The sequence below is a fragment of the Podarcis muralis genome, chromosome 1 (genome assembly GCF_964188315.1).
Source record: "Podarcis muralis chromosome 1, rPodMur119.hap1.1, whole genome shotgun sequence".
NCBI lineage: Eukaryota > Metazoa > Chordata > Lepidosauria > Squamata > Lacertidae > Podarcis > Podarcis muralis.
The window spans coordinates 18276000-18302467 of record NC_135655.1 but is presented as its reverse complement, the minus strand read 5'-3'; the positions used below and the strand labels follow the sequence as shown (position 1 = coordinate 18302467).

The 26468-nt window shown below is 42.3% G+C and overlaps 1 protein-coding gene across 8 annotated transcripts in view; it reads right to left on the bottom strand.

The window, feature by feature from the left end:
- Positions 1-26468, bottom strand: part of BCL11B (BCL11 transcription factor B) — a 165608-nt gene that overhangs the window by 98574 nt on the left and 40566 nt on the right. Inside the window, exon 1 of one of the 8 annotated variants that reach the window (XM_077924259.1) lies at positions 22589-23412. The exons of the other annotated variants lie outside the window; for them this stretch is intronic. Coding sequence (XP_077780385.1) covers positions 22589-22634 — 46 coding nt within the window. The 5' untranslated portion in view covers positions 22635-23412. Of the gene's footprint in view, positions 1-22588; positions 23413-26468 lie in introns of those variants that run through there. 8 annotated transcript variants of the gene reach the window in all.

The following is a 26468-nucleotide window of genomic DNA, read 5'->3' as shown; positions in this document are numbered from 1 at the left end:
TAAAGCAAAAAAAAATGGGAATATAACAAAAATAGAGGTCATAAGCATATTGCAAAGCTTTCATATTTGTCAAGGGCAGCAACACGCACCCAATAAATAGTAGTGCTCCCAAATGTTTTGGGGGGAAATGAGAATCACATTTTCCAAACATCCAATGAAGCACGTGGCAAATGTTGTAATTGTTCTGCAGTAGTGTATAAAATAAACTCCCACCACGCAAACTGAAATGAATCTTGTTATGCTGTGCTACATAGAGCTCTCTCACATGCCTTTTTTTTCTGGAAGAGAGCAATGTTCCCAACATCAGACAACTAACAAAAAACATGGAGGTCAGACAAAGTTTCCCATTTCTGTAAAAATGAGAGGTGTGCAGCCACTAATTTAAAAAAATCAATAGTAATTTTGTGAGTTTTATATCATTATTATCCTTCTCAAATAAAGAAAGAATTACCAGTTGTCGGGGGAACTTAACAGGTTACTTAATTTTTTTAGAGACTTATTGAAAAATGATTTAAAGACCAGAAAACTGTTACTAATGGACACTACGACCATAAGTGGTAGTATGTAACATGGAACTCGCAACCCTGCCAACAATCTGGCATTAATCTAGAGGTCATACACAAGTGATGGACCAGGATCCAGTACCATTTATGGTTTATATTGGTTTATTACTTAGGTAGGGATTTTTGTTCATTCAAATGTGTTATACCCACTATAGCAGCAGTGCGCGCACACACACACGGAACTGGTACAGTTTTATCATACAATATACAGATCCATTTACACACGTAATACCAAAAGTTTGCACTAGCATGTTGGTCTGAGATCTTGGAGCAATGTATCTAAAACTGGGGGTTTAAGAAAACTATGAAACGTAGAGCTTACTTAATATGATTTGCGGTGTTCAGTATGCCTTAATCTGTTTGCAGGCTTCTATAAACCTAAGTCATCTGAAATTTTAAAAGGTGGTGGATTTCAGCTTCCGCTTTTTGTCTGATTCTCAAATATGAATTGAGACTTTTGTCTATATAAAAACATGAGCGCAGAACTACAAAGTCCATGAAGCGGGTTAACAATTCAGAGCAAGATATTTGCAATGGTTTGGTGGGTATTACACAAATGTCCATTCCTAAAGGAAACAGATATTTCCTCCATTGTGTTTTGAGAGAGCCCCCTCTCTGCTCATTATCACGCCATAATCATCTTTCAGTGAGTTCAAGGGGCAACACGTTCCAGAGAACAGAAGCAATCTGGGAAAATTAGGACTATGTTTTCTTTTGTTTTGTTTTTTTTAAAAAAACAGCTTCGCCACTTAAGCTCCACAAAACCATGCACACACAAAAATTCTCATTGCCCACCGGCAGGGAGATACTGAGTGCTAATTCATTAATAATAATTGATACCAATGAGTTTTTCATTCCTCTAATGGCTTCTATTCAAGGATGCTGAAGTACTGCAGGAGCTTAAATGAACTTAGCTTTAAAACGCCCATGTGAGCTTAGTAAATGAAATCGTTCTGTACATGCAAACTATTTGCCTGTGTGAACCTCATATATCGAAGTCTTTACCACACATAGCTCGAGGTCCAGGAAGCTGAGAGGTCAGGATGACAGCATGACTTAGCAAATTACGGTAGTTAAAAAATATTAAATAGAACCCCCTTGCCTTTCCGTGGTGTGTACAATGTTTTTTCTTCCTCTTTTTTAGTGTGTGGCATGTTTTCAGAGTGTAGCTTTACTTCACAACAGCTAGGCTATTAGCAAGAGTACAATTTCAGATGCAGAAATGCACCTCAATTACAAAGGCATGACAAAGGTCCCTATCCAAGCTTTCAAATGATGCACTAACTTCCTCCTCAGTGTTCCTGCTGCAATCTTTCCACCTTGACTCCAAGTCAACAAACAACAACATTCATTCTTCCACCAGTCTCCAAACCCCTGGCTTCAAAAGAAGAAATAACACCTCAGCTTAAAAAAACAAAACAATAACACTCTCTTGTATGTATGTATGTATGTATGTATATACATCCCTGTGACATTACAAATCGTAAGCCTCCCATTTATAACATGGAAGAAAGCACTTAACACAGCAGCTTCCTCATCCAAGTATACAGATGGACAGTCGAGGGATTGACAATGCTCTACACAGTACTGTATACACTAAACATTAAGTGGGTGGCATTCAGCTTAGGTTTTACTAACTCACTGAAATGAATAGACCCAACTTAGTCATGCTCATTAATTTCAACGGGTCAACTCTGAGTAAAGCTTAGTTAAGTACCACCCATTATGAGTTTAATAAAACTGGACGCCCGGTTTCAAACTGAGGTTCATCAAAGACACACTCAAAGTAGAAAACAAATTAAACATGCACAAGTCTGAAATGTGAGAGACTAACTTATGAAAGCATAATCAGATTTGAGAACAATTTGGGGATTTCAGTGGATAGCCATCTAAACATGAGTCAGCAATGTAACACTATGGTCTTCAAACATTCTAATTTTAGGGATTTTTTTCCACATCAGTATGCTGTGTAATCCCTGTACATCTGCCACATCTGTGTCACATTCTGGGACATTTTCTAAGGTTCACAGTCGGATTATGCAGAGCACTATTCAGACCTGTGGGTTCCTACAATGGCTGCAAATGAACAGAGACTTCTAGAATGCGTACAGAACTTCCTTTTGGGAGAGCAGATTTACGGTGGTGGGCAAGCTGTCTTTCAGGAAACTCCACTGCCATTACTGATCTTTCTTTTAAATTGATTAGCTTCAAGGGATGCTCAGGATTTCTAGGAACCTAGACTGATAACCACTGGAACTTAGAAAGCTACCCTTATAGCAGGATGGGCTATGTGCTGGCAGCAGGTCTCCAGACCCTCAGGTAATGATCTCATCCGTTCCCTGCTACCTGGTTGTTTTAAGTGGTGATGCCAAGGACTGAACCTGTGACCTTGTGCATGGAACACATGTGTTTGACCACTTGACCCATGGCCAACAGACAATTGCCATTTTCAGTTGCATCAGCCATTATTCCAAGACTTGCAAGATAGCAGCTTTAACCAACTCAGCTAGGGGACTGCATTTAGAACATTACTCACAAAGGAAGATGACTGAATGGAAAGCATTGAGAAGAAGGCCACAAAGGCGATCAAAGGGTCCCCAAGTCAAGTGTCATGAGAAGGAAGAAAACTGATATGTGTTGCCTAAGGAAAAGAGGATTTAAGGGATATAGGCTAACCGTTTTCAAGTATTTAAAGTTGGGTGCTCACGCAATTAAAAATCATAAGCACACATGCGGTAATCAATTAACAATGTTTTCATAAATTTGCATATGAATAAAACAATAGTTTTGGAGAGGATACACACACACACACAATCATAGCAGGCAGCAACCTGAATGAAGCTTTGTGTGTGAGAGAAGGCAGAATCTCTCTTCTTAGATGGTGCCAGCTGCCTGTATCATATGTAAGGACAAGCTTTAAAAATAATGAAATATCGACAAAAGTATTCTGGCCTATTAATCGTGGGCACCTTTTTAATCAGTGAAAATGCTTCTAATTGTTTAAGCTAAGTAATCTGTCAACAAAGACCTCCATTCCTATGCACACTTACTTAGGGAGTAAGTTTCATTTACCACACTTGGAATTTTGAACTTCTGTGTAAGGCAGAATTCCATATGCTGCAGCCCAGATTTAAAGGCATGTCAGACAGAAGTGTGGGAAGAACTGTTCTGTGTATCCATTTAGGCTAGGACAAAGAGTAATGGTTTTACAGCACTTAGGAAGTAGGTTTAGATGAAAATAACTTGGTAATTGTTAAAGTGGGGGGGGGGGCTGAACACAGAAGCACGCTGCTCACAGCTCTTGTAGAAACTGCTTCAGGTGGAGTTTCCTGGAATAGGTTGGACAGTCATGTGATTTTAGGTAAAGCAGGTACTACTTCAGAACACGATGCTAGTCTCAGATCCATTCCAGTCCTGTGGTTTTAAACAGATCTCAGCAGTTGTCAGCTAGAACCCATGTGCTGCACGGAGAAGTCCTAAATCATGGATGTCAAAGGAACTGTCCCATAAAGGTACCCCTGCCCGTACGGGCCAGTCTTGCCAGACTCTAGGGTTGTGCGCTCATCTCACTCTATAGGCCGGGAGCCAGTGCTGTCCGCAGACACTTCCAGGTCACGTGGCCAGCGTGACATCGCTGCTCTGGCGAGCCAGCGCAGCACACGGAACACCGTTTACCTTCCCGCTAGTAAGCGGTCCCTATTTATCTACTTGCACCCAAAGGTGCTTTCGAACTGCTAGGTTGGCAGGCGCTGGGATCGGCAAGTCCTAGGTGCTGAGGCTTTAACCCACAGCGCCACCTGCGTCCCGAACTGTCCCATATAAACAACCAATTACCTGTGTTATTAAATTATATCTCATAATAAATTATGAAAGGAACAACGTCCACGGTCAATGCCTCTTATTATCTGTACATTTATTTATATCTATATAAATGTATGAGTTGCCCTTATACAGATTATTCAAGGCAACTTATAATAGAAAAGTATTTTTTTTAAAAAATAAAAAACACCCACAATAATACAAGGTTAAGTCATAAAAATGCTAAATACAAATTTCAGACAAACCCTTAAAGAAAGCCTGAACCTTTAAAAGGTCTAATTGCCAGCCACTAAAAAGCTTTAAACATTTCTGCAACAGTGATTACTGCACAGGCAGAAAAGCCTTCTGAATTAGAAACAACTTAACCCAGGGGTGGAACAAGGTGAGACTATTGTTAACTGTGGATCAGGTGAGGTCCCTAATACTCCTGAAATATGGCTTCTAAAAGCTTGCACACAGCCAAAGGAGGAAGTGAAACATAAACCGGTGCAATTCCCTCACGGGCAGTTGTTACCTGATTGTGTGAATGAATTGTGAGAGACCACCAGCCCGCCTCCTCTTAAGAAGCGTCTAGATTTCTACTCCCTCTCCTGCTGACATCAAGCTTCCCGGATTTAGTAATGTTATTTCGTTTCCCAGCCAAGGTATAAGCAAATGCATTACATCGGTTACTCAGAAGCGGAGCCAAATTTATTTCTTAACCGAGTATGTTTGCAGATTTTTCTTTCTTAAAAGGCGCAAGCAATACGGTAGCATTGTGCTGTCGGAGGTCAAACAACAGGCCAGGCTTCAGCATGAGAAAGGATGCATTCAATTCATCTTTATTATCCTAGTAAAATAAATGCCAGTGGGTTTCTGTTTTGCTTTGGCTTTAAGTGAAACTGTATATATACACTCAAACTGAGAGCTTGCTGCTTTATGTCACAATGTAAAAAAAAAAAATCTTTCTATGGTCTCTTGTGTTTCACGCCAAGTTTCTAAAATGTCACTGAGTTAAAAAAAATATGAATGGGGCTGTAATTACTTTCAACAAAGTAGCCCTTTTAACCCTAATTTTGATGCTATAGATGGCATTTCAGTGTAAGTATGGTGAGCTTTCTTTAAAAGATGAGCTGGGATCCAATTGCAAAATCATCAATAGTCTCCCAATTTAGCATTCTAAACAGCTTTCTAGGTTTCTCTTACCCCTTAACAGAATTCAATCCCCCTTTCAGGGAAAATGTGCAGCCATATTAGTGTTTGCAATATAAAAAAAGGAAACAGTAGCACTTCAAATTACTAATTTAATAAAGATTGTTTTAATATGTTACACTAGGCTAGTTATTCCTTATGATTCAATATTCAAGTAACTGGATTTAGCAGAGGTTTAGTTTCTACTGAGGGTTATACCACTACTTAATGTAATTAAACAAATTGGCAGGGGAAACCTCCATGGATATGTCATTTTCTATCAGAAAGAATTCCCACCAGAAATTTAGGGGAATCATAACATATAAACTTTGGTTTTTGTCTTAATTTCTTTGCCACAAAGCCCCCGCTATGAAATTCATCAAGTTCATCATTTCCCCCCCAAAGCTTAGTAAGGGAAAGGAAGGATTCATTCGGCTTTTTTGAAGACACAAAGGGTCGTTTGCAATAAATGATAATCTATGGCAAATAATTGGCTCATTAAAAACATATGTACAAAGCCTAAATAAACAGGTTCTGGAGGGAAAGGAAGCGGCGGGGGAAGATTTGTTAAGACACCCTGGTTCTCCTGCACACACACTTCCACCCACCCAGTTTTGCATCCCTCTGCCAAATGCTTATTCCTATCTCTTGCAGCAGTTAATTCCTCTGAGGAGGTCAATGAGTATGGCTGTATTAAGTCCAGAATGGTGGGTGCTGTTCCCCACTCCCACCCATGAGGAAACCATTCAGTGTGGAAGCAAGAAACGTCATCAGCCAAGGAAGAAGCCAAGAGGATATAGATCTGCCATGAAGAACCATGTGGAGACACTACATGACAAAACTAGAGTACACCTGGACAAGCATCACAGAAGAAGATGGTGAGCGTGGCACCCACACCTCAGGCTACAAAGAGACTCCTTTCCTCACCTGCATCAACTCTACACACAGGTAAATGGTGCTACTGCTGCTTAGACATTTGACTTTGCACATGGCGGGAAGCAGCAGCCGTTGAAACCCCCCAACATCACACACACGGCCAGGAACCTTCTCACAACGGTAATCGTCACAGGGCAGGTTTGGTGGGGTTACATTCATTCCAACATGGAATAGCCTTCCACATAACAATTAAGTCCACATGTAATTTAGCAGCTCTTACGATGCTCCCATCATACGGTTTCAAGCAATGCTGCACAAATGACCGTAGCATTAAAAGTAGCTGGAAAAGGAGTACCGTATTTTCACTCTATAAGACGCACCAGACCACAAGACGCACCTAGTTTTTGGAGGAGGAAAACAAGAAAAAAAATATTCTGAATCTCAGAAGCCAGAACAGCAAGAGGGATCGCTGTGCAGTGAAAGCAGCAATCCCTCTTGCTGTTCTGGCTTCTGGGATAGCTAAGCAGCCTGCATTCGCTCCATAAGACGCACACACATTTCCCCTTACTTTTTAGGAGGGAAAAAGTGAGTCCTATAGAGCAAAAAAATATGGTATGTTGTTGGACCAAATTAGATGCGGTTTTTCTAACTATAAAATGAAGCAGCGATAAGGGGTGGAGATGATTCCAAATAAAGCACAGGCACATAAGAAACAGAGGAAGCTGCCTTAAAATGAATCAGGCCATTAGTCCATGTTGCTCAGTATTGTCTGCACTGACTGGCAGCAGCTCACCAGGGTTTCAGGCAAGGGTCTCTCCCAGCCCTACCTGGAAATACAGAGCACTGAACCTGGGGTCTTCTGCATGCGAAGCAGATGCTCACATAATGTGCCTCTAATGTCCCAACATAAGCCCTATCCTAGCATATTCATTACAAAAATAAAATAAAAAACAGAGTACTGTTGTAAAGGTTTTGCTAGTACTACTTCACCCACAAGGCCCGGATTGATTCGCAAAGTATTCATGTGTCTAAGACAACAATCCAATGCACACACTTATCTGGAAGCAAGCCCACGAAAACAATGGGACTTATTTCTGAGTAAACACGCATAGGATTGCGCCTGTCGTCAAAATCTAACTAGCTGTTCTATTTGGAAGTAGAAGGGGATTCCAAACAAAACACAGGTGATATTTGGGTAAAGGTTAGCACCTGATTTATAGAGGCACCACCTTTCGTAGAAGGAAACCTAGATTGGGCACGTAAGAAGAGATGCCACCTGGCAGCCCAGGAAGGTTCTTTTCTGCTACAATCTGCACAGACCCAAGCAAGCCAAACCCATACAGTACAGAGCATATCTGAATTGAGAAGAAACAAGAGCCGATTACACCAAAGGCTGTAATCACCACCAGCTTATGACTGCGAGAATTAGTGGCACGCAAAGCCCCAACGCCACCAGTTCTCTAGGGAGAAAGAAGCAGGCAAATGAAACAAAAAGTATCGTTGGTTTTTATTAAAGCCCCGCAACTTATTCTAGCACAGTCAATAAACAAGAGGGGAAGGGGGCCATAATAACCCACGTCCTAATTTTTCTTAACTGGTTCGGACCAAATGCCAGTATCATGTTACGTCTCCCTTTATTATTTTATTTTTTGCAGGTTTTAATGCCCTCAATTCTACATCCTCATTTCTTTTGTTAACTGGAAGGGTAGCGGGTTGGCGGGGGGGGGGGGGGGAGATATCTCAGTGTGGCTGGGGAAAAGGCACTGGATTTTCCAATCCAGCAGTTTACTTGGCAAAGGTAACTGCCGGTTGGCACAAGCCACTTGCTTGACAAAAGTACTATTTCTGGGCACACGCTCAAAAACAGGTAGGAAGCAAACACTGAGAAATAAGGAAGTTAAAAAAAAACAGCCAACTGATTTTTTGAATTATTATTAATTTCGCCATGAAGCACACTAAGGGTAAATATGATTTATTTAGCTGTGTTAAACACACCTTTCCTGCACGTCGCCGCAAAAACTTGCTTACATTTAGAAAAGCGAGAGCAGGGGAACAGGGATGACAGGATGATTTTTTAAAAGTGGGGGGGGGATCCATTATAGATGTGCAAAGGTGCTTTTTATAAACTGTTCAAACAGGGTTTTTTGGGGTTTTAAAACCCAAAATATATTCGTGTGTTAAAAGGAAAGTGGCAACAATCTGCTGCTAATGAACAAGCTTCCGTTAACAAAAGACGATGGACCCAATTCATACCCAAAATATTTGGTATTTGTGTGGGTGTTGGGTGAGTTCACCGCCAATCTTCTTTCTCCTCGTTTTTCCATACACAGGCTGCAGTTGTATGCGACTCTGTGTTCTCCTGAACACACACACACACACAGAAGACAACAGACACGCAAAATGCATGGGTTGCAGGGAAGCCAACAACCACAGCAACGAAATCTGCCATTCAGTTCAAGAGCAACAGCTTCTGGTTTAATTATATGGAGTAGAAAGAAGAAGAAACAATCATGTATGAGCAGCATAAAATATTCCAGTTTTTCCCTTTGACTGCAGCAAAGCTCAATGTCTGGTCACATGATCAGAAGTGAAATTTACTTAGATCTTTATTCAATTAGGAAGTCGGCAGCCATCTTTTGGCAGCGTGCCGAAAACTGCAATAATAGGGTGGCACTGGGAAGTGGCACGCTCCCCATATAAACGTAACCAGTGGAATAGCGGCAGGACACCCACTGAAGGAGCAAATACTTTGGCATGTGTGCGCCCCCAAATTGCTCTTTCTTCACAATAACAAACTAAAACCAGAACAAAGTCTTTTGTTTTGTTAAAAAAAAAGAAAACCCGGACACACACAAAAACCCATGTGTGCTGCAGTCAGGGGTGAGGGCAAGCTGCCAAAGTGATACCTCTCCCCTTTTAGATAATTACAAAGGCTGTTTCGGGTGTCCGGTACTCAGGCCATCAGATTAGCAGGATCTGACCTAGTGGTACAACACAAATAACATATTGTCCCAGGTTTCTTGCTCACAAACCTGAGAAACTCTGTGCCTTTTCTTTTTTTTCTGATTTGCCTCCCACAGTTTAGCGCTAAATATTGCAAGTCGCAATGTGGGAAGCTGGCTTCCAAGCGCACAACCTTATAATTGATCGCTGTGTGCATTGCGGCCTTTGTAAAGCCTTCGGGGTGGGGGGGTCGTGGCTTAGTGGTAGAGCATCTGCTTTGCATGCAAAAGGTCGCAGTTTCAATCCCTTGGATCTCCAGGTAGGGACAGGAAATCTGTAACCCCGGAGATCAGCTTTCAATGAATTTTGGACAATACCAAGCTAGATAGAACATATGCCTGGTACAGCATAAGACAGCTTCCTGTATTCCTCACCAGTTCCAGCAAGTGTAAATGTTCCCCATCTATACAAGGGGACACTTGCAAACTGCAATACCCGTCACTTATGCCCTTCTTCTTAATGTTTGATGTCTCACTGTGTTTTTATATTATGTTGGAAGTCGCCCAGAGTGGCTGGGGCAACCAAGTCGGATGGGTGGGATATAAGTAATACATTATCACTGTCATCATCACAATCACCATCCACATTATGCTTCTGTCACGTGCGCACACACACAGAGAGAGAGAGAGAGAGATATGCGACAAGTCCTAGGCACTCTTCCTGCATGTTTCAGTCCTCCAATTCCTTCAATTCCCATATGCCATTTTCAAACATTTGTTTTCAGCACTTTTGCCAATGTTCAGCAGCCTGTGTTCTAATTGCATGGTTGTACATTTAAACGAAAATACAACGTCCAGATTCTGCTGTACACTGAACTGTCCACAGCGGAGCCAGGGGTCACTCAAAGCCGGAGTTCCAAGTACGGAGACATTATCAACTCCTCAGAAATGTTCTCACATGCTCTCTGTAGCATTGAAGCAGGCAGTTCATTTCTTATCCCATGACTATGTACTCATAAATAGATGTGCAACATTGTGGGATGAGCGTGATAGCCACAGCAAGAGTAGAATAGTGTCTGTTTCCACACTCCCATATTACAGAACAGTCACTAAACCACAAAGAATAGAAAAAGGATGAATGAAGGCACAGAAGTGTAGAAAAATTATGAATGAAAGTGGGGAGAAACGATTATTGCCACCAAAAAATGAAGAAAAACCCATTCATCTAAAGACATGGAGATAGCTAACCAAGAATACCTTGAACACTAGCAAACTAGCAACCCGCCCCTGCCTACTTATGTGCCAAGGACCAGTACCCTATTTGGTCCCTGAGGCATCCCACCCAAACTGGACTGTGCTGGGGTTGCTGCAGGTTGTCTATTGACCACCATTTTGAGTAGCACTGATATAAGAGACATACAGGAATTCATGATTAATAGCTTAGTAAAGTACAGTTCTGTAGGGTTGGGGAGGGCTGCTGATGCAGTGTCTGACCTGCTGGAATGGATGGAGGAAATGGGTGCAAGGTGACTTCAATGATGGATCCTACAAGGGTGGGGGAAAACACAGAGACTTCTCAAAAATATGAAAAGACTTATGTGAGCTAAGGTGCACTCACTAATGCAGCATCTAGGCACTAACTCATTGAACGATGCAAAATATGGTCCTTTTGACTCCTTATTTTTGCAAAGCTCTCAACGAGCAGTTTACAAATTCCCAGTAACTATGGAAGACTTAGGGCAGGTAGGGGTGGAGACAAGATGTTCTCAGTATATTCCCTTTCCTGAGTGCATGAACCTTATCCTTTTCACCACTGCCCATCCATCTGTCTTCCTCTCTAGGTACAATCTGCATCACCTCCGAGACAAGGTATGTGGAGATGATTGGTCCTCCTCCTCTCTTAGAAAAGACAAGTGAGCAAGCAGCAACGACGAGGAGGAGGAAGAGAAAGCTAGACTAGAAGCCTCCAGGAAATTGAAATGGGATTCCTGTTGGGGTGTGGGCCTTAGGAGGCATCCCCTTGATGCTGGCCCTGACTTTTGAAGTCATCACGTCTGTAAAGAGGAGAATGGCTATAAACTCACCAACCACATTTCTCACCCATGCAACTCTCTTATGGCTGTGCAATCAGCCTACACTGCTTCAAGCTCCATGCTATGTCTCCGATAACATGCCACTAGATTCCCCCCCCCCCTTTTCCCTTCCCACATTCATAACCTCCAACACTGGATCTTGTACACTTGATGTAAAAATGTTGCATCCTATGTGAACTTACAGAAGTGCCTTCCCTTCTGTACAGAGGCACACTAATTAGACTACAAGGACCGTAGTTTGGCCAGAGATCTAAACTGCAGCATTCTTCTTCTTTTTTTATAATGATTTTTATTGGGTTTTCACATTTTTTAAGGACAAACACACACAAATAAACAAAGACAAAACAAGCATAATCTCAAAATCTTATTTTCTTAACCTTATTCCCTGGACTCCCACCCCCCCACCCCCTCTTCATACATCCCTATTCCCATAATTGGCTCAGCAAGTTCTATTTTCCTTAACCTATAAAATATATATATATATATATATATTTGGTTTTGGTGTCCTCGGGTGTCTTCCCGTGTAAAAGTTGGGGTGTCTAGGCGACGTTTCGACGAGGTCTCACTCGTCATCTTCAGGCTGGTGCTTTCGGCTTCTTGTTACTGGAACAGAGCAGGATCTCAGTGTTTGAGTTCCTATAAATACTGTTGAGGGGTGTGGTGTATAGCCTCCAATGTTCTGGGCCGAGAGGAAGTTCCCAGGCTAGTGTGCCTTTTCTTCTTTTGTTCCTTAGTTGCTTGAGGGATATCTTGAGTGATTTCTTGAGTGATATCCTGAGTACCACTTAGGTGGGTCATTAGGTGTGGATGAGTTGCTAAAGCCTTTGTGTCTTGACCTCTTGAACTTTGTGAAGAGTTTTTCTGAGAAGATGGCTGTAGTTGTGCTCTGGCTTGGCTTCGTGTATAGGGGCGAGCTGTGGTTTTGTGGCCTGTGCCAGCCAGATCTGTGTAGGGATTGCAGGGGGGTGCAGCATCCGGAGGTGCCATCATGGTTTGGCTACTGGATGGTGTCTGTAATTTATCTGTGGAGAGGGTCTGGGTTTGGGTCTGGTGTGGTTGATTGGTGATGGCGTTCTGTGTGCCTCTGGATCTGGTGTCAGTTTTTGTGGGGAGGGCTAATTTCCAGATGTCTGGCAAGCGGGATGTGTCGTCACGCTTGTTCATGTTGTGAGGGTGTTTCTCTATCTCGATGGCTTCCATGATTATTCTCTTGTGGTGATGTTCCATGTTAGAGAGCAATTTGGAATCTGCAAAATTAATTTCGTGTCCTATATATTTGCTATATATATATATATATGTCTCTTCCTGATTAGTCCCATTCTTCTTATCCCCATCTCTTATAAATATTTAGATTCTTTTCTAAGGTCGGCCCAAGTTCCCTTCCACAGATTTCCCAATTTTAAATATAGGCCCTATTCACCCAACCCAAAATTCATAACCCTTCTTACCATTCTGCTTCCCCCTCCCCCCTTCCCAGGTTCAGGTCCCTTTTCAAATAAAAGTCAGCCATAGTTTTTAGTTTTTAGCCTGGATTCCTCACGTCCTAAACTGCAGCATTCTTAGCTTAAGAATTAATTTGACGGCCCCAACATGTGAAGCTGTCCAGGCGGTAGAACAATGGGAAGCAACCTACTACAGACCCAACTGCTAAGCGGGAAGTAGGGGCACCCAGAACATGAATTTTAAAATGGCTTCTGTAATTACAGGGGGCCTGCAGCTGAGCTCACTGAAACCAAAAGTAATGTTTTAGAGTTCACGTTTCGCACTTCCCACAGTGTTTACATTTTGGCCATCCTATGTAAATCAGTTCCTGTAAGAGAAGGGAGGCACTCAGCAATAAATACAAGAGGTGACAGTCAAATGAGATCTCCTTTTAGGGATTGGCCACTAAGCTAGGTATTGCATAATTTCTATAGCACCTTCTAGCTAACAGAGTGCTGCACAATTTTTATTTTCTCCCCACGAAGCAGTCCAGTGTGGTAAATTAGACTTAGCAAACTTCCACTGGCCAAACTTTGGCAGCAGAATGATTAAGGATTCTACACAGAAAGCACCTTTGTGAAGAAGAAATAATAATAATAATAATAATAATAATAATAATAATAATAATAATAATAGTTATTCCCCAGCCACTCTGGGTGGCTTCCAGCAGAATATAAAAACATGAAACTGCCTGCATGCTACAATAATCACATATGAGAGGCCATGATTAATTTTTGCTGTGTGCACATAGCCAACTCTTCATGTGTACATACCAAAAAGTCCATGCACACATGGTCAACAGATATAACACTGCTTCCAAAGAATGCAGGATAACTGCTCCATGGAATAAGCATTCTTCTCCCAACACGTGACACAGCCTTGAGCAGGGATTTGAACCTGGGTCTCCATCATTCACATGCTTCGGTAACAACTTGTCACCCATCATGGACTCTTAGTGCATAGCTGTTTTTCGGATGTCCAAACCTTCAGTAATCTCAACCACAACCCTGCAAAGTTGGTTGATATTATTACAGTGGTACCTTGGTTTACGAACTTAATCCGTTCCGGAAGTCCGTTCTTAAACCGAAACCGTTCTTAAACTGAGGCGTGCTTTCCCTAATGAGGCCTCCTGCCACCAGTGCCCTTCCACCATTTGGCTTCCGTTCTTAGACCGAGGTAAAAGTCCACAAACCGCGACTCTACTTCCGGTTTTGCGGAGTTTGTAAACCGAATCGTTCTTAAACCGGACTGTTCTTAAACCGAGGTACCACTGTATCTCCCAAAGAGGGGCCCTTTCTCCCAGCACACCAGGTCTGGAACAACAATGTATATGAAGGACTACAAACGTGAAATGGATTTTTATATTCCTAAGAGGCGCTGTTTGTAAGGAGGAAAAAGCGGTCAGCTGGAAGAGTGGACTAACGACAGGTGAAGGATGGCCACTGGACATTAAATAAGAAAATGATGCGGCTACGATCGACATACGCTTGCAACAGGAGCGGGAAACCTGATTTCAAGAAATTTTATTAAATTAAAAGTAATTTTGTTTGATTTGTAGTAGTTTGGAAAATGAATAAAAACAATTTGGAAAAACAAAGAGGAGCCATTTCACTGGGGAGGGAGAAGTAGCCAGAAGTGGCTGAAGGAGCCAGGAGAAATCACAGAGTTAGAAGGGACCCGAATCTGATCCTGCAATGCAGGAATCTCAACTAGTAAAGAGCACGCTAGATCGCACACAATGTATGGTTTATCATTACATGCAAACTCACTCAGTGAGTTCCTGATGCAGGCAAGATCTGAACCTGAGATTTCCTAGTTCACAACCGCTACTGATAATACCAGCTCACAAATCATTCCTGTCTGTGTCTTCCCCGTTCCCTCATTCCATCAGCTGATTCTAGTTTTGCCTCAGCAACACCCATCTCTTCTAGACACCTTCGTTTTATTGCCCCGGGGGCCAAAGCCTGTGTTTTCACAGGCAGACTACTGCAGGGCTGAATACACAGATAATTGGGCATAATGTTGCACAAACCTATCCCTAACATCATTATCATGATTACTACGTTGCTTATCTTTTTAACAGATATATATTCTTCAGTGCAAACTCTTGGCCAACTTAATCAAGTCAAAACAAAGGAGCCTTAGAGAAGCACCCAAAAATGGAACATCCTTCTGGGATTAATCCCAGAGGGCAATGTTCCCACCTATTTATTTATTTCATTATTATTTTTAAAGGGGCTACGTTTTATGTATATTTTTTTACTGCTAATAGTAATTTATTATTTGAGCATCAAAGCCAGCAATTTTACAAGACATATTTAAATTGAATTATTCAGCAGAATGCATGGTCTATGACGCCTGAAATCTTGGACACTCACCAACAGAAAGTAATCCAATAAAAAAAGGTGTCAGCTTGCCTGCTTTCTGGCTCTCTGTTTTCACACAGACAGGCTGTGTTTTTATCCCCACCCACCCCCTCCTTTCAAAGATCTACAGCCTTCCAGACCAATGAAGGAGTCATTGAAAATCAATTTTCTCACTGATACTCCAAAGGTGGCTCTTGGTATGCCCAAGATGAAGGCGGCTGCCACGAAACCAATAACCAAATGAGATGAAACGCAGTGTCCACAGCTACTCATTGCAGCTTCCAGCTCCAATTAAAAAAAACACAACTTTCGTGAAAATTGCACTTAACCGTTTCTGCGACGGCACCTTTAAGCATGCAAATCACTTTACAAAGCACATCTCAGGTAACCTTTTTTAAAAAATAAGATAAAAAACCAACAACAGCAGCTCTGTGAGGAAGGTTAGGCCAAAACCAAAGGAGTCCACACTTCCAATTTAACAGCCCCTGTATGCAACAAGGGTCTCTGGCAATTGTAGCACCCTCATGCTACTACAGTGGTACCTCGGGTTACATACGCTTCAGGTTACACACTCTGCTAACTCAGAAATAGTGCTTCAGGTTAAGAACTTTGCTTCAGGATAAGAACAGAAATCGGGCTCTGGCAGCGCGGCGGCAGCATGAGGCCCCATTAGCTAAAGTGGTGCTTCAGGTTAAGAACAGTTTCAGGTTAAGAACAGACCTCCGGAACGAATTAAGTACTTAACCCGAGGAAGCTGAGAGAATTACACACCTGCTTCAAACTCGTTTAAATTTGTGGTGTAAGTGTGCCCATGTGGTGTAAGGAAGAGGCCAACCCATGTATAAACCAATGCTTGCTTGCTTCTTCCTTTTCTCTCATGTGTCGGTTACATTGGGCAGGAGGCTTCTTATCTTTTAATGTACGTACTGTGCTTAGAAAATTTTAGGCACTTTGCAAGTGTTAAATAATAATAGTGGGTTTTTTTTTATTATGTATAAAGGTAAAGGCCTGCTGCTGAACTGATGGGCTTCAGTATGAGGGTAGGAAACATCAAACGTTAAGTCAATCAGCTGCATACCGTATTTAGGATTTTCTCCTGCACTGGGAGAAGGAGGAATTCCCCCCGCCGCCGCCCTTACTGGATGAAGGCTCTGTCTTTTCTGAGGCCATTTAATGAGCTTTGTTCATCTGATAGCATCTGAACATCAGTCTTCCACAACCAAGCTAAATATTCTGCATTGTTGCGCCATGCAGTTCAATAGCGTCCACCATCTTTTTTTTATACAGCTCGTCGTGGATCTGGGAGATGGTTTCAAACACCTGATCATTTTTAAATTCTCTGGGTGGCCCTGGGCAAGTCAGTTTCTCAGCCTCAGTTCTCCCATCTGGAAAATGGGATATATGCTTTGTATTTTAAGTTATGCCTATTAGTAACAGGCACAAGATGTTCTTGAACTGGCTAGGAAATTTCAGTATCATCTTGGTATTAGCAAACTTAGAGAAGCCAGGCTGGCATCTATGAAAGACAACATCAGCCATGGGATTTTCTGCAACAGTGTTTTAATAAACTTTTCCACTAAAAAACCCCTGACCATTCTCACATATAATATGCATCATTAAAAGTATTATACACATATACCCTACAGATTTCCAAACCAGGTATTATACAACAATGCCTATAAATGTATAAAAATGCTTGTGTTTGCGGAGATATAGCATTCTATGGGACTTGACTCTTTCATATGTATTAAGCATGTAATATATGCCATTTTTGCATTTATTTAGTCAGGCTTTTTTAAAGAAAGCAAACTGACGATGCACAAGAAGATTGGACATAAGCAGGTATTTGATGTAAGATACCAGCAAAAATCAGTCGGGTCAGAACCAGCAAATTCTGTGTGCTAATCTATTTAAGATTAATTCTTCCCCCATCCCTAGCCAACAGCCAGGAAGTAAATACAGTAAGCTCCCAACTTATATGAGAGTTATGTTCCGGGGATCGCACCTGAACCCAAAATCACATATAGTCAATACGCATTGGGTGGGATGGCCAAAATCATTTTCCTCAGAACCCCACCGGCTTTCCACCCTCTTTTTAACTTTTTGAATTTTTTGCCATGCACGTAAAGCTGAATGCGCACAAATTAAATGTATGTAAGTTGTGGGCTTGCTGTACTGCAAAGAGTAAGCCAGTTGTTATTTTCTCACTAATGTTCCACAAAAGCAATTCAACTCCCCCCAACTGAGCCCACTAAGAGATAATATGACTGGGCAGCTTTGGTCAGGCTGCTGAGCCACCAAATATGACATTTTCGAAGGTAAAATTATTTGAAGATGAAATTTGAAAATAAATCACCAGGTTAAAAATTGCAATTGGCTAGTGAACGTTTGGAGAGATGTAGACTGGTTTGGTTTGGTTTCAACATGACATCTCCCAGCAACCAACCATCTACAATATACCCTGTACCATAAACGTTAATGAAACACCATTTCCTGCCTTTTTGACTTGAACAATTATGAGTACAGTTTTGTGATCTTTAGCCATATTTACTGATATTCAAAGGCAGATTCTATCTTGTTAGATTGTTATAAATGGGACCCCGGGGAATCAACACACACAGGCTTCGGCAGCTGTGAAAGCATTTTTCCTAGATGCTCCTCTTTTGAGGTTTTAGATACATGTTGCTTTTCCAACGTGGAAATTATAAACAATTATTTAAAAGGAAACAGATTCCTTTACCAGATCATTACAGACACAGGACACAATCCACCAGAAGTATTTCCTGAACGAATCTCATAAGATCTTGATGACCTACTACACCTTGAGAATCTACCTGCAAGCCTACATAATTGGTGTCCCTACCAGGTTCCAAACACCATTTTTGGGGAGGTGGGGGGGCAGTAAAAACTTGAAACACAGGCCTCCTTCTACACACATACCATGAACCCACCCCACATACATCTTTTTATGAATCATGAAATGAAGGTTTCAATTGTATTTCTTAAATGTACATATATATTTTTTACATTTTTGAAATTTTACCATGACCCACACTAGAGCTTTTCAGATACCTACACACACACACACACACACACACAGAGCGAGAGAGGGGGGGGGGAGAGAGAGAGAGAGAGAGAGAGAGAGAGAGAGAGAGAGAGAGACCGTATTTTTTAATATTTAATATATTTTATTATATTAAGTATCAGTTTACACAATTACAGTTAAACATGATAGGTGTCTATGAATGAGAGAGAGCAATGCACTAGCCCACTAATTCAAATATATTTTGGGTCTACAAATCCTACCAGAACCAGTGGCTCCCACTTTCCCTCCTTTCTGTCTAGGAGCAAGAACTCTAGGACCAGTAGCTCTTGAGATACATGTCACATAAAGAACAAACTACAAACACCACTAGGACACCGTTCTTGAGAGTGGCCTTGATGAGCTATTAATTACTTGTGATTAGCTCCAGAAAATATTCCAATATCTGGTCAACAGGTGCATATACTGTATACAGGAAAGTAAGCTCCTAGAAATATCGTCAAGCAAAGTCTGCAATTTATTTATGCTCAGTTTTTGTGCTCATGATAATTGGGTTGGGGTCTGGACCAGATCACACTTTCATCTCTAGGACCTTTCCCTTTCTCATGCTTATAGAACAAACAGCTCTTATAGAATAGTTTGCACAATTTTTAAACCTCAAGCTTCCCTTTTAAAATTTTAAATCATGCCACTTCATGTTTGCTATTTCTGTGCATTAAGGGGGGAAATGTTTCAAGAGAGACAGATGCAGAAAAGACCTGCGATTACAAATCACTTTTTAAAAAACCAACAACTTGTTCCCTTTTAGTTTAAAATATATTCTGTCTGGTCCAGACCTGTTTCTGCATACCACAAAAACATCAACACATTTCCGACTCCAGACTTGAGAGGGTGTCATTTTAAAAGGTAAACTCTGAATCTGCTATAGGCAAACAGTGCACATTTTTTATTTCCGGAGTAACAGCTTTGGAGAAATGTTTGAACAAGAATTTAAGAGCTTTGCGGTAAGGGCATATACTGTTTTTATTTTTCTGGCTCTTGAAGTGCTCTTTGAGTTCTTTAAATAACTATTTAAAAGTTGGGGACGGGGGAGTTGTGGCAGCGAGGGAAAGGATAATAAACTCCCACAACAAAGTGAGCATCTACACGAGTTTTTATTTCTGGTTAATATAAAAGAAATATGGTAATGAAAAACAGGTCTGAATTTCAAGCCAATTGTCCTGAACATTTGTTTTTCAGAAGATCCATTGTGAAAGCCTTTTGATGGACTTAATTCCATCACTATTTTATAAAACGTGGGGTATTTTTAAACAGCGCATTATTTCTCCCCAAGGTGCTTTAACACATGCCTTTTTCTGGTTTGTTTCTATTGCAGTCCCTTTTGCCTGGGTCAGAGATGGGCAATGTATTCAGAACTACAGCAGGAATGCACAGTGCAATAGCCTCAGCTGAGTTGTCCCTTCTGTATATCTGCAGAGGACTTCCCCTAAGCCTTGCCACCAGCTAGCACCCTATGTTAAGCGAGTGGTGCCAAATAACTATTTTATGGCGGCTATCGTTCAAGAAATTATGAGCCTTCTAATACAGTTATAGTAAAAAGGGGACCCCTTTTTACTCTGGGGTTGCAGCACTCATCTCGCTTTATTGGCTGAGGGAGCCGGCGTTTGTCTGCAGACAGCTTCCGGGTCATGTGGCCAGCATGACTAAGCCGCTTCCGAACCAGAGCTGCGCACGGAAATGCCGTTTACCTTCCCGCTGGAGCGGTACCTATTTATCTACTTGCACTTTGACGTGCTTTCAAACTGCTAGGTTGGCAGGAGCAGGGAGCGAGCAACGGGAGCTCACCCCGTCACGGGGATTCAAACCGCCGACCTTCTGATCGGCAAGTCCTAGGCTCTGTGGTTTAACCCACAGCGCCACCCGCATCCCTTACAGTTATAGTACTTATAAGGATTCTCTGGGTTGATATGTTTGCTGCACTGCAACTCTGGAAATGAATCCGCAGCTCTCTTAAGAAGATAAGAGACAGGCGCATCAGGCCAAATTCATCCTGTTCTCATGGCGGCCAACCACACGTCACCTGGGAAGCCTGCAAGCAAATCCGGACCCGAAATTCCCAACGACAGATATTCTGAGGCATGCCATTTCCAACAGTGGAGGTAGAACATTGCCATAGTGGTTAGCAGCCAATGATCGCTTTATCTGCCATGAATTTGTCCAATCCTCTTTTAAAGCCTTGTTTGGCCATCGCTACCTCTTGTGGCAGCAAATGCCATAGCTCAGCTGCTCACTGTATGAAGTACTTTCTTTAATCTGTGAAGCAAATTGTCTCCACGGAAGTAGATTGTACCTAATGTTATTTCCCAAGTGCGCCATTCTAGATGTTGAGATGGGCAGTGCAACAGCACAACTCGCAACAGCGTGACCCTGTCGAAATGTTTCTTGCTCCTAGCCCTATCCACTTTTTTTTTTTACCTATTCATAGCAGATTGAAGCATCAGGCGAGGATAGTCAATTTTGCTGGCATCCTGCAGATTATATTTAGGTCTGATGTTAAATATATATATTTCTCTCCTTGCGTTTGGGTGGTCCGCTATAAATACACTTGGATTTCAATTATTCATTTATATCTGTATATTGGGATTAAGGCCATGGAAATAAAACTCGAACTATCGTTTTCACACATACTGCCGACAACCTAATTTGATTCTTTTCAGTGGATTTTTGTGAGTCATTATTCTTTGACACATACTTGAAGCATCTAGAAGTCACAGCACGCCATGTCCAGATTCAGCTCACAAAAATAATAAATTTGAGTTGATGGTACTGGGGGGGGGGGGGGAGAGAGGGTTGGGGGAAGTAGGTACATTCTTGCTATTTTAGAAGTTTTATTTTCACATATGAAAATGCAAAGCAGCTGTTAAAGAATCCTGAATATATTTATGGACAAATCATGATCTGGATTAAAAATAAAGAATAAATCTGAACGTTTTTGCTCTTTCCTCATTTGCCTTTATATTTACGGAACCTTTTTTTGTTTAGTTTTATTTTTGTCGGCTGTTGTTGAAGTCAGGGTTCTAGGGTTGCAACCATAGAAACTTCCGGAGTGGGGAAGTTCGCCTAAAAAAAAAAAACTGAGCCGCACGATTCATTCTGCCCCCAAATCAGCCGTCTGGGGAAATAATTGTGTGGCAGGAGCTCACCTGTCCTCCTAGCCTGGACACTGTCACCTGCAGATGGCGGCAGGGCAGGCGGCGGCAGCAGGGAGTGCTCCAAGGGATGGCAGGACAGTCTGAACACCACCGACTTCAACAAAGGTACTTCCATCAAGCCCTCTCTTGTGAAGACCTTGAATGCCATCAAGCTGGCTTTATGAACCATGTGGCAGTTCTCCTGCTCTCTACTCCTGGATCCAATCGGGTGGGGCAAGGGGAGAGCACTTCTAGGAAGCGACTGCTATTTATTAAGCACAAAGGCTGCCAAAACCTCTATAACTGTATTATAAGGACTGTCATTTGAATGACTTGTACTTGAGCTTGCTTTTCCTTCCTCCAGCCCATGTCTTTTCCCTCATGTGACATGTCTTTTTAGGCTATGGTCCAGAGAGCAGAAAGGGCCATCTTAGTGCTGATTTCTGTAAGCTCCTCAGACAGCCTACTGGGCTAAAGGGTGGGGGTGCAAATGCCACAATTAAACAAGTAAATCTGACAAAATGTTCCACAGACCCAAAAAGATTCACTTTATGACTCTACTATAGGAGTGAACTCCTAAGGGCCGAGGTCCCTTCAACCACCCCCCCCCCAATAAAATATTTGAGGGGACTGGGCCCCCTCAAACTTGATGGTCATTGCCATTCCAATGGTATGTGTGCACTGTCTTATGATCAATTATGTGGGGCAGGGATTATCTGAGCCCCTCCTCACAATAGTTTATTCTGGTTGGCACCCCTGGACTCTACTAACAGTCATAGATAGAGTTTCCCTTACACATGGTGAAGAACAATATATGGGGGGGGGGGTTTGCTCTGATGAAAAATCCATCTTGCTTTAGAGAAATCATCCCTCACACCAGACCAGGGTTACTAACTTCCAAAGAACACAATTAATCCATATTAAGTGATGAGGAAAACACGCCCTGATGTCATGTAAGAAAAATTATAGAGGTGCAGAAATCCTATCACTATGTCTTGTTTCAGTTAACAACATTTCCTAGACAGTGTGTTGGTGAGACTCACCTGGGCATGGACCAGTCTTTGATTTGCAAAGGCAGGCTACTTTCATCCTCAGCTCTTGTGGTATACATTAAAGGATGCCCCTCATTTACATAAATTCAAGGTGAATTGGAGGTAGCCGCTTCAGAAGCTTGCATCAAAGCACATGTCAGGTGCTTGCAAAAGGCTGACCATGCGCATCCAAAATACATTTCCAACCAACAGGCCTGCAGGGTCTTGCCTTGCCTCCTGAGCCTCTTGAGGGTAGTCTTCCCCAGTGTGTGTGGCTGAAAGGAGCCATTTTGTTCCACTGAACGCCTCTTAGTAAAACATTGGGAGCCCAGACCTCGCTGGTCGATGCAGAAGTTGAAACAGGAAACCCCAAGCAGTGTGACAGGCACTGAGCAAGAAATATATAATTTGTGCAAAAAAGACTTCAGCCCTCAAGTGGCAGAAAAGGGGAAGAAGATATTCTTCTTGGGGCAAAAGAGGAGGAGGTGGAGAGAGAGAGAGAGAGAGAGAAACAGAGGCAAGGAAGTAAGAGAAACAGAACTTGCAGCAGAAGAAAATCTTATTAGGAAAGGAGGCAGTGCTGGGGAGAGAAGACAGGGGTGAGCAAACCAGCTTGCAGCATTAATCAGTAACAAAAGAGGCTGGGTCTGGTGGCAGGCTCCAGCCTAGGAACCTGGACCCTGCTCTATAAATTTCAGCTTGGAAATGTTCTGTTCCTGTTGAGAGACAGGTTGGCACTAAGCCAAAACTAGCTACCCGAACTGGAAGAGAGAGGGTGGGAGAAGGAGGGGGGGTGGAATAGGAAACCTTCCTACTCGGGGAAACTTCCCTTCGATTTCAAGTCTCTTGTTTTGTTTTTAACGAGCTAATAACAGGCCTCTCCAGCAAACAACAGTAGGAAGCCAGGTGAAAATTAATTGGGGGAGACGGGGTGAGTTGGGGGGGGGGGAGAGAATGAGAGACTTAAATGCAAAATGAAACAATTCGAGGGCTGTTTTCATTCCCTGCAAGTCCCCTAGCCTGGACTTTGTCTGTACAGAATAAGCAGCAGCTCTCGCGTCTAAGATTTCAGACCCCACCTCCAAGCCAAGAGTTCAATCAGACACGTTTACAGCATCAGGCTCCAGGATGATGTTGGAAATAATAATAAACGTCTTTATAAAGGAGGACAAGGCACCTTTAAACCCTGCTTGTATTTGCTCTTTTTTTCCCTCTTTTCCTTTTGTGTGGTCACTTAGGAAAAGGAACAATGGCAGCAAATGCAGATAAGTTATTTATTACTTCATAAAATGTTATTCATTCTTGTCTGCCCCTCCGAGATGCTTTCCATGCCCTGGGTGAAAATAAAGAAACTGTTCACCTCTATTCCCCAGAGATGTAAATTTTATTCTGAATGTTATTAACACAGCATGAATATGCTGTAAGAGCAATAGTTAACTACCTACCTTGTATGATAAAAGAGTCCTGTGGCACCATAAGGCCTGGTGTATACACTCAAAACTTCACAAGTCTCCAAGCATGGGGGCAAACATGCCACCCCTCCATCACAGTGGCAGGTGTGGGCACTCTACAAGAGTGCCCCCCCAACTCACAAAAAAGGAGAGGACTTCCCTGGTTGCAGCAGCCACGCAAAACCAGATGCCCCAAAACAGAAAATTATACATGTCGTGCTTCTGAAAACACATTCCCGTCAGGGATGGTGGGAGTTGTAGTCCAACAACACCTTGAGAGCCCAGATTCCCAACCTTGAACTCCCAACTTCAACTGTGTCCTGATGGAAAATCTGCCTTTGCTTATCCACATAAGCTTCACAGGGTTGTTGTGTGAGGACGGCTGAGATAATTACTGCAAACGTTAAAAGAGGTATACTGCCGTTACTGATATTTATCCTTGCTAAATTCATGGATTTAATTGTTTTTTGTAGCAATTTTGGGTACACAGTACTGTACAAATCCTCTACCGAAACCACCACAGAGTTTTTTAAAAAAAATAAATAAGAAAGAAAGGGCCAAGGAGACGTGTGTGTGCAGGGAGGGGGGTTGAAGAGGAGGGAGGGAGCTGTCAAAGTGGAAAGAAAGAAGGCAGAGCATCTATTCAAGGACCAGGCATGCTGACCAAGGTCAGCTGGGGAGGCATGGCCTCTCGTAGCAGCTGCGCAATTATGCCTAAATTATGCATGGCACTGAAATTCCAAAGATTGAGACTGGTAAACCCAGACAGGAAGACACAGGCTTGCGGGACACCAAAAAGGGAGATGCTGAATGATTTTAATTGCTTTGCAAATTTCTAAAGCCTAGATTAAGGCGCTCTCTAGTAAAGGGCCTGATGCGCCATCCAGTTTTGCAAGTATAAATGCAGATAAAAGATCCTAATGGTGGGGAGGGGGGGGAGGCTTAGACTGTTAAGCACTGGTCGCGATCAAAAGGTGAAAGGAAAATATCAAGAATAAAATCACAGCACAATCTACAGAGAGGCAGGAGGGGGCCCAGCCTTTTCTTCACATGTAAACAGTTATGCAAGGACCACTTAATTAGCCTAACATTTAGCCCCTTTCCCCTACCCCCAAGAAACAAAGATATTCCATAGTGGTGCTTTTTTTAAAAAAAAGAATTTATTCTGTGCATACATATATGACTGATATCGGCGAGGCTTTTAAAATCAAATTTTCTGAGAGTGCAAACACTACATTTCATGCTCACATGACTCTATATCATAAATACTTTTTTTATAGACTAATGTATATAAAATATTACTACGATACACAAAAAAATGGCAAAGGCATGAATGAAACAGTCAGGTGGAAGGGACGGGACGACAAAAGAGAAAGCAGCTGCTTCGCACTTGCCACTGATTCACCCAACTTGTTGACAGAAAGCATCTACCTTCCTCTACGTCCTCATCTGCTGCTCTCAGCCCTCCAACAGGGCTTGGGAGAGGCAGAAACCACTTTGTTGCTGCCGCCTCCTGTGCTGCTGTTGCTGCTACAGGCATTTATTCCAGTTAAGGGGTTAACGATTCGTTTCCACTACTTCTCTCGAGAAAACCTACAATGAAAACATTGGCACACGAAAGCACTCTGACTGCCAGAATGCCACAGCGCGAGTGAAAAGTCCGTTTTGTTTTCATTACATTGCTGGGATTTCCGGCTTAGCTCCTTAGCTTAGATACTAAATCCCAAGATATCCCACCCACTAAATGTGTGTGTGTGTGTGTGTGTGTGTGTGTGTGTAAGATGACTACAAACCATATCAAGAGTGCTACTTTTGGTAGTTGTCGTGGTTTTGGGATTTTTCTTATTACTGTATTTTATCTTATTTTGCACTTGTGGGGAAGGGGGGGGGGGGAGAGAAGTGTTTGAAGATATATATTTTTCCTGGGAAATGTTTTGGCTGAAATTGACAAGACATGTTCTCCAAAGCTGTGGCAAGCTGGGACTTCCAGTGTGGCTCAATAATTAAGCAACACAATTTCACATAAACTTGCTATTTAGGTAGGGGGTCTTTCCCTGCTCCCATAACCTTCTTCCCCTTGCATGATTGTACATGCATGCTGCTCTTAGCCCTGAATCTCCCACACACCCTCACTGGAGGCAGTATGACAAGCCAAGGCTCAAGACAATGGCCCTTCTCAGTTATAGGTCACGACAGACGAATTTGAGCCACTCTAGAAAAAAAAAAAAATTATCACTTTATTGTGTGCGTGTATCTCACACACAAACACACAACAACGCGCTTCAAACTACGACACACAATTGTTCCTATCTCAGAAGCCCCTGGAGAAGAAGAAAAGAAAATTGTAGGGGGGGACAGAACCCACTGTGTCACAGCTCACTTGGTCAATGAGCATTTGTGCAACGCAGGTTCAAATGCAGGCCGAGAATTCAAAACAATCA